At 33.9% G+C, this 9,386-nt stretch overlaps 1 protein-coding gene across 1 annotated transcript; it reads right to left on the bottom strand.

Annotated features, from left to right (window-relative positions):
- Positions 1-3,300: 3,300 nt before the first annotated feature.
- LOC116127383 (putative leucine-rich repeat receptor-like protein kinase At2g19210) lies at positions 3,301-7,710 on the bottom strand. The gene is made up of 13 exons (XM_031413030.1): positions 7,600-7,710; positions 6,937-7,471; positions 6,361-6,839; positions 6,089-6,233; positions 5,947-6,018; positions 5,727-5,798; positions 5,560-5,640; positions 5,139-5,275; positions 4,791-5,017; positions 4,572-4,698; positions 4,422-4,487; positions 4,149-4,338; positions 3,301-3,945 (listed from the first exon to the last, which is right to left on the bottom strand). The coding sequence occupies exons 1-13, from the start codon at positions 7,682-7,684 to the stop codon at positions 3,549-3,551; spliced, it is 2,613 nt and encodes an 870-aa protein (XP_031268890.1). The 5' UTR covers positions 7,685-7,710; the 3' UTR covers positions 3,301-3,548.
- Positions 7,711-9,386: the final 1,676 nt, after the last annotated feature.

Genomic DNA, 9,386 nt, shown 5'->3' with positions numbered 1-9,386 from the left:
ACCTGCTGATGACAGGGAGTAATCCAGACGAGTTAAGGATGTTCAAGCAGTCCATGCAATCTGAATTTGAGATGATAGATTTGGGGAGATGTCATATTTTCTTGGTATGCAGATTTTTCAGTCCAAAAGTGGAATATTTGTGCATCAGGAAAAGTATGCAAATGAAATCCTCATAAAGTTTGGGATGGAGAATTGTAAACCTGCAGATACACCTTTAGTCTCTAACCTGAAGTTGAGCAAAAATGATGGTGAAAAAGGAGTAGATGAGAGTATGTTTAGAGGTATGGTAGGATGTTTGCTGTACTTAACAGCCACACGTCCAGACCTAATGTTTGCAGCAAGTTACCTCTCTAGATTTATGAGTTGTCCAAGTGAATCTCATTATAGGGCAGCAAAGAGGGTGTTAAGGAATGTGAAAGGAATTTCAAACCTGGGCATTTGGTTTAAGAGAGCAAAAAATTGGTTCTACAGGGATACACAGACAATGACTAGGGAGGTTCCTTAGATGACATGAAAAGTACCTTTGGGTACGTGTTTTAAATCAATGAAGGTGCCATTGGTTGGTTGTCGAAGAATCAAGACTCGGTGGCTTAGTCCACTGTAGAGGCAGAGTACATTTCTGCCATAGCAGTAGTGAGCCAAGCTGCTTGGTTTAGAAAAATCCTGTCTAATTTGAAGCAGGAACAAGTTAGGCCAACACTTATATTGTGTGATAATCAATCAGCAGTGGCAATGGCAAAGAATCCAGTTCTCCACAGTAGGACCAAACATATTAAGATTAAATTTCATGCAGTTATGGAGGCTGAAAATGATGGTGAAGTGACTTTGATGCACTGCTGGGGTGTGGATCAGATTGCAGATATCATGACTAAGAGTTTGCCTAAAGCCAAGTTTGAGGATCTTAGACTCAAACTTGGTGTTTCCAGCAAATGCATCAAGGGGGAGTGTTGATGTAGGGATACCATGCTGGAAATGCATCAAATACTCAAGTCTGTAGGATTGTGTTCTGGAAAATGCAGAATGTTTCATGCAGCAATGTCTTATTGTGCATGGGAGTTTTTGTGTAATTGGTTATCTCGTTGTTTAAAGGGTATTTAAGTAAGTTCATTAGAAGTAAGTTTACTGTAATGTTGTGTTGAAATTTGAATTTGAAAGCTGTAACTTTTGTTGTAGTTGGTGTAATTAGCAGAGAGTGGATATGTGTTACATATTGTCTTTTTAATGAAAAGTCTAGTGCTTTTTGCAAATACGTTTTGGGGTGCTCTGTTTCATCTCTCTCTCTCTCTCTCTCTCTCTCTCTCTCTGTATGTTCTCGGCTGAAACCATCAAAATTATTAGCTAGTTCTGACTTACATCATCCATGAAAGTTAATGTTAACAAAAAAAAGATTCAGAAATGAAAGTTGAGATGATTATTTTTCAATAATGATATTGCCCATCTATTCACTATTTGTCCAGTATGAGCGTTGAGATATGTGGTTAAGGTGCACAGTCTTAGGTTTAAATCCTCCTAGCTCCTAAAATTTAAGTAAGTTATCATAGCGGTGACATACTGTGTTAATTACTTACAGAGATTAGTAAATATGCGTGCAAGCTAGTTTGGACACCATATTAAAAAAAAAAAAATCCTATTCACTATTCGTTGGTGTGCTAATTACCTAATTATTATTATTTTTTTTTGGGTATTGTATTTTTCAAGTTGATAACCAAAGTCCTCAGGAGAAGAAATTAACGAAATATTATAATGTTTGACTTTGGGTACTCCAAGAGATTCTATACTGATTAGTCACATCGATCCACTAGGCCACTACTTGGTTGGTGATGAACACTTTAAATTCTCTCTTTAAGGCTTTCCAAATCCATTTCGCCATAATTAGTGATTTGCTGTTAATTAATTTCCAAAGGTATTACTGTGTAGTGATGACAATTAGCCAGCTAAAAATATTGAACAACTATTCTGATTACAGGAGCTGATTTCGTAAACAACATTCACACACAATGTATTTTACGATATATCCTGACAATGGTGATAATATATTAATTATATATGCGACCCAGAGTACCTGGTAAAACAATAGTTTTATTGTCACAGTTAATATGGATAATGCTTTTTATTATTATTTTTTGTTAAGTAAATAAATTTAAGATGATTGGATAACTTTAAATTTAAAAATAAATTAAATAATTAAACAATATTACATGACAAACATACAAGATTCTCACATCAGTTTATGGGGAATAATTTGAATTAATGGTTTATATATGTAATATTATTCCAGTTAATATATATGTGAAGGTTAATTTAGAGTAAAGTAAAAGTAATTAACATGTATTAAATAAAATTCATGTTGCAAAGAATGACAATGAACGTTATAAAATAAAAACAAAAATATTTATTATCATATGGTCCATGTCTAAATCTGCTAATTAAACAATCTAAAACACTAATTTCAATATTATATGTGGTCTGACTTCTTAGACCAACAAGCAATTTTATAACGTAAATTGTGTAGATGTACATGCTGCGAAAGAAAATGCAATTGTCATTTTTAATGTATATTAATGCACCAACTTTGTTTCTATTATATTAGCTAAATAAACTAATTAAAATTCTAGTGCTATCTAAGTAGGTTATTATATAGCTTGACTCGGTCAGTTCTGACAATAAAAAAAAAAAAAAAAAAAAAAAAAAAAAAAAAAAAAAAAAAAAGAAAAGGAGTAATACATAAACGGATGTATTAATAGAAGACCAAGGAGTTTGAACTGGCACATTTACTTTATGTTATTAATGATCTCAATAAAATCTTCTTCGGAATAAATTTGCTACAACACCATTAACAAGTCAAAGTAATTTTAAATTCCACTTGTTTAGTTAGAAGGATCAGTGAAATACACATAAGATGGAATTTTTGTCTTCAATGTATCAATCAAGAAGGGTTTAAATCCCAACTAACAAGTATAATAGATATTAGTACTACAATCGAGCTGAGCAAAGTATTGAGAAGCTCGAACTCGAACTCTAGCTCGACCAAGCTTCAATTGTCGAGCTAGAGCTCGAGCTTGAGCTCGATATATATATATGATCGACTGGAATTCAACTCTATTACAATTATTAATTATATAATTATTAATATAGATAATAATTTTAATTTATATATAAAATTAAAATATTTATAATATGTCAAATTCAAGTAAGCTCGCGAAATGCTTGAGTTGAGTATTATTATGCTCGAACTCGGCTCGATTCAACACACGAGCTACTTGAGTTTGAGCTTAACTCTAGTTAAGTCTAAGGCTCGTTTACAAGGCTAATTAGATATAAGAGTGAGCTAGAAATTGATTTTGACAATTAATAGACTCCTACATGATAAAACAGTAATACTTTACTCAGATCCATATTTGAGAAACAAAACGAAACCAACACAATCCATCTCCATTCATCTTCCCCGGATCCAACAAAGATGGAAAATATTATGATTGTTATAGGGATTGAACTACACCAATTCAAAGATCCACAAGATTCCTAGAAAGAAATTAAATAATGCTATACTACCTTGCTAAGGGAGCAAATTCAGAATCCAGACGAGCGCCGTTAATTACTGTGGCATTGGCGTAATCATTTTGACCAAGTTGTATTGCTAAGCACTCTTTCAATCCCATCACTACCTCAGTCATGGTTGGCCTTTTAGAGGAAGCGTGAGAAGCAGAAGCTAGTGCTAGTTCCACAGCTTTCCACGCTGAATTAATGTTGAAAATTTCCCCTAAACGGGGATCAACTATTTTTCTAATATCCCCCCTTGCGAGCCTTGATTTTACCCACTCACTTATGTGAGTATTTCCGCAGGATTTCAGTATTACCGGTTGGCATGTGATTATATTCAAAAGAACAAGTCCGAAGCTATAGACATCACTCTTTTCAGTCAACCGGCTAGACACAACCAAGCACCTGCACATAACCAAAGAATCTGATATTATGAAACCTTCAAATCAATTAACACAAGTCTCAGGAATGAAACCAAGTTACACCACAAGAACTTTCATCTTTTTCGATGCAAAAACGACATCGCTAAAGGTGAAAGATACGCCATTACAGTCTAATTACTACGCAAATTGAAACATGTGTCACCCCCCCATTGCTTAAGTACTTACTCTGGGTCAAGGTATCCCGCGGTGCCAGCAACAGCGGTTGATATACTAGTGCTACTTTCAGTTGAAAATACACGGGATAGGCCAAAATCAGCTATCTTGGCTTGCAACTTTTCATTCAATAAGATGTTTGAAGGCTCCACATCTCTGTGGACCATTGGTGGCTTACAACCATTGTGCAGATACTCCAAGCCTACATATAAACTTGATATCATAATTCCTAAATAAATCTTATAAGCAACAAACAAAAAACTGATATATTGTGCCATCACTAACCCTGGGCAGCATCCAATGCTATTTGCATTCTTTCTTCCCAGCTCAAGAAATATTGATTTTTATTACCTGTATATGATCAATGAAAATTTTACTAAAATGAAATTATAAATTTCTATTTATTCATTGAGGGTATTGATATAAGTGTGTGACCTGCCAAATGTTGCTCCAAGGTCCCCCTAGGCATGTACTCATAAATAAGCCCCATATTGAAGCCTTCAATGCAGTAGCCAACGAGTGCAATCAAATTTCTATGATGAACTCTCATCAGAAGTTCAACCTGCAATTCGAAGCCACATGCTATTATCAGAAATGTTATTTTCTTCATAATTTTAATTTTCATGATGAATGATAATTTACTCTGCAGGATACCTCTGCGTGGAATTCTTTGTAACCTTGGGCGGATGATGGAGAGAGCATCTTCACAGCTACTTCAATATTATCTATGCGGCCGTGATAAACTGTTCCAAATCCTCCTCTACCAAGAACTGTTGCGAAGTTCTTGGTGATTCTTATGACATCAGAATATGCAAATCGCCAATGTTTTGATGCAAATGAATCATTTTTACTTGCTAGTTGGGTTTCCACCTCTGAAACAACTGATAATATCATATCAACTTTAATAAGTAGTAAATATCTATTAAGAAATTAAAACAAGTAGTGTCCGTTATTATCATAGTATATATTTTTTAATATGTTCTATGTTTATGAAAATCTTACCATGCTTTCTCCTTGCCTTAAGACTGCAGAAGATAGCCAATCCAATTATGAGTGCGGAGAATGTTGCAGCAACTGACACTACTAGTGGAATAACAAACCCATTCTTTTTTTGGCTTGAAGAAGACAGGTCGTCCAAACTTGCATCAATTTATTGACAACAAATTAGAAAGTAGAACTTTAAATAACAAACATGAAAATATATGTAAGATGAGTAATAGTAATATACATACAAATTTCGTAAACAAACTTTACTTGGGGACTTAACATTGCTATTTTATTGTCACATGATTCCGGCTTATTTATAACTATTCATTGATTTGATTTTTTTATGACGTTTTTTTTTTTTTTTTTCTTTTTGTGATTATCGTGTAGATAATTTATGATCTCATAAATGTTTGATGGTTTATGAGAAAAGGCAAACCTTAATACAAGTGATCCATTGTCCGACCTTTCCTTGAGTTCAGCTGGAACCGATCCTGTGAACTTGTTTCCTTTCAAGTTTCTGGAAAGTAATAAGATAAAAATAAAAATGGCCCCTTAATATGTTTTCCCTGTTAAGCCCTTTGTCAAACGAAGTCAGTAACTTACAGGACTCTCAAGGATGGCAGTCGAGATAAGAAATCAGGCACTGCTCCAGTTAAGTTATTATCTGATAGATTCCTGTATCCAGCAATTTTTGTTCAATGTTAGTGGTGAGAGGCAAAACTCAAGTAGCTGCTAGAAATTATGGTGCCAACGAGTTAATAGCTAAATATTGATAAATGAAAGATTTACTAATTAGATTTCTAATGTAAGGTAGACTACTTACAAATCTTCTAGAAATGTCAAATCCGCAAAGAATGGAGATATTTCCCCTGTCAATCTACTCGAAGACAAGTCCCTAGAATGGAGAATATTTATTAAACAGAGATTATACGATTTGCAGTTCTTATGAAAAAAAGTTGACTTACAGGGAAATGATTCTAGGAGGAATATTATCCACATAGCTGCTGCAATTAAGGCTTTCCCAGCTGTATTTTTCAGGGGTACATGGATCACCTTGCCAGCTGGTTTTTTTGATTTGATAGGTTGATTTTATTTGCACAATAGCATCAGCTGAAATTTTCACATTATAAAAAACAAGTGATTGGAATCGATTTCCAACTCAAGCAAATAAAACGAGGAAGTAAACCAAATCATGTATTTGATATGAAAAACATATGTTAAATTAAGTACAGCATACCATCAGTTTGGAGTGTTTGGGATCGTGAGGAATCTTTGACCTTGTAGATCTCAATGGCATTAATAATGGGTGGAAGGTCTGAACTCTGAGTTTTTCTGATTTGAAGCTCTAATTTTTCTCCTGCGAATGGCTTTGTGGTGTAGGTGGTTTCTGTCAATAAATAACTAGGACTAACAGCTTTAGATTTCAGATCCCCATTTTCGTAGATATCAAATTCTCTGGTCTGGTTGTCAAAGAATTCAACTTCAGCAAAGTACTTGTAACTATAATATCTGGAATTTGGATCTCCAATTTCCCAGGAAAAGTTCAAGTTCTCATCAGCATTTTCTGGTGTCACGGCAGTACTCATGACAGAAATTGGTGCTTGAAAGGTGCTAGAATCCAGATCTCGGGTATCAGCGGTGATCGAGGGGCTCAAAATTTTCAAATCAGGATTGCTTTGTGGCGTCCAAATGCGGTCATATATGTCGTCGATGTACCTATTCAGGAGATACTTGTATCATTAATTAAGCCAAAAAAAGAAAAAAAAAGTTATATTTCGCTTCATAAATATGAAATTATATTCTAAGATTTTACCTCACTGGTTGATTCGTTGTAGGGCCAAAGTCATATCGTCCTAGGAGTACAAGTGATTCAGTTGGAGATTCTGTCTCGTAAAGCGAACTATTCAGAGGCCTAAGCTCTAGTGCTGAAATGAATGGTACTCCAAGGCCCTTATTAATAAGACAGACAAATATATAATCTGTTGAAGGAGCATGTATGATCTCCGTGGTTAAAATACTGGAAGCATTCTCCAAACTTATTGTCTCCCAGTGATTAGCCCCAATATACAGATCAAACCGTGGCACACTAGCTAGACAGTCATAATTTCCATACATGAAGCGGGCTCTGATTAAATACTTACCGTTTTTTCCTTGAGCAGGATTCAGGGTGTAACAGTTTTTGTTACCTTCAGGGAAACTTCTCACATCAGAAATTGTCTTTCTTGATGAAGTTATATTCCATGATATTCCAGTATCTGTGAAGTTTTTATCTGAAGTATACTTTATGCCAGTAACATCATCTGTATAGTCCGAACCTTCTGGTAAGCCACAATCTATGCTAATGAATCCTGAGAAAAACAGAGAACAAATTGGTTAGAACTTAAATTTACATTAATCTAATATAAACTTTCCATATGTCAGTTTCAGATTACAAATATCAGGTATATATCGGTAATATAAGCAGACAAGTTCACACCTGATTGATCCTGAGCATGAATCAGAACAGCAAGAGTGAAACCAGCAAGCAAAGCATAGTGGAAACTCTGTAACTTCTCCACCATCCTATCTCTTTTTTATATAGTTTGTTTTTTCTTATGTGAAATATAAGTGGATCATGACTTCATATATATACAGCAAAGTTAATTAGTGTATCAGTAACATTAATAATAATTAAGGGTATTAATTTAGATTATGAACGACATTATATGCTGCACTGAAAAAGACAAGACTTATTGTCTGAACAAGTCAATTGGTGATCAAATTTCAAGTTTAAGCTATTACTTCAATATCATTGTACTGTACTGCACATATCAGCATGAAAATAAAACATGAAATATATTTCCAGGAAGCTGACATTGCATATGAAATTTCTAAGCAATGAACGTAAAAGGAGGGTAATTTAGAATGCGGAAGACTAGCAAGCGATGACTCCAAACATGAGCGGGCGAGTTGACTCGTAGTCTATACATTGAACACAAAAATGTTAAATATAGTGAATCCATCAGAGGTCTACCTCTTGAGAAGTACAGCTAATTAATATGTGGGAGTATTGACTGGGTCTCAGGTCAATGTTAAACCATAACCATGAGAAATTCCCGTAAATAAATTTTGCATGAGAAAACTATTTAATCAATCATAAGATGTATGTATATGTATTATACGCGTTACTTGACACCTAATAATTGATTGATTATATGTACAATAATTAAAAAGAAGATTTTTAGTTTGAACAAGAGATTAAAATCTTTTGCATGAGAAGAGAGTTTAACCATCACTGGATAGTTTGATGGCAAAAGAGCAAAAGAGGATCTAACAGAGTCTCTTGAGTTCGAGTTTCTACGATCCCTAATATGGGTGATTAGTAGAGCTCTTACTTAGTTATTAAGATCAAATTAATTATGAAGATTGACGAAATTCAAACCAGACGAGTTAAATACATTAACTTATGATATGATATGAATCATTATTAATGTACTGTGATCGTATTATTACTTTTTTTCAATTTTTTTTTACAGGATATTAGATCATTATTGACCTTAGTCAGTAAGCTTCCCTTGATCCTGAGCGTGATTCAGTACTGCAAGAATAAGACAAACAAGCAAGGCATAGGGAAAACTCTTTAACTTCTCCATCATTCTCGTAGCTAGTATCGAAAAGAATAATCCGGGATTAATGTAGATTGATTATTATGACTCTTGGGTTCAAATGGATTAAACGGTTCTTATCCATGTATATATTACCAAAGCAATTACGATATTACATTATTGTTTAGAATACATGATTTGATAAAAACAGTAAAGATGTAATTGTAGCCTGAAAAAGATAGATCAATTCATTCAATTGTCTTCAGACAATTGGTCTACTAAGTTACAAGTTTCCAGGCTGTAACTTAAAGATCATTGTATTGAACCCTACTTACAAGCAAGAAAGAATATATTTGGTACGGGTATATTTTGTGGGAATGCAATAAGGGGTTAGGCTAAACCAACCCATTGACTATTTCTCTCTTCAGGTTTCTATTTTTTCACACCATATACCACTATTTAGGAGCCCCTTTGATTCACTATTATTATCTTATCCTATCCTGAAACCCTAAAAATATATTTGTTTCAATATTCTCAAAATCCAATTATCAAAACATTAATAATTACCTTTCTCATAAAGATAATTCAATTTTACTTTTTTCAAAATACTATTCTAAAAAGTATCATAATAGTGAATCAAACGGAGCCTAGGCTAGTTAAAATCCTATTCTAAAATACT

This window comes from Pistacia vera, unplaced genomic scaffold (assembly GCF_008641045.1).
Source record: "Pistacia vera cultivar Batoury unplaced genomic scaffold, PisVer_v2 Contig190, whole genome shotgun sequence".
NCBI classification, from domain to species: domain Eukaryota; kingdom Viridiplantae; phylum Streptophyta; class Magnoliopsida; order Sapindales; family Anacardiaceae; genus Pistacia; species Pistacia vera.
This window is presented reverse-complemented; position numbering and strand designations above follow the sequence as displayed.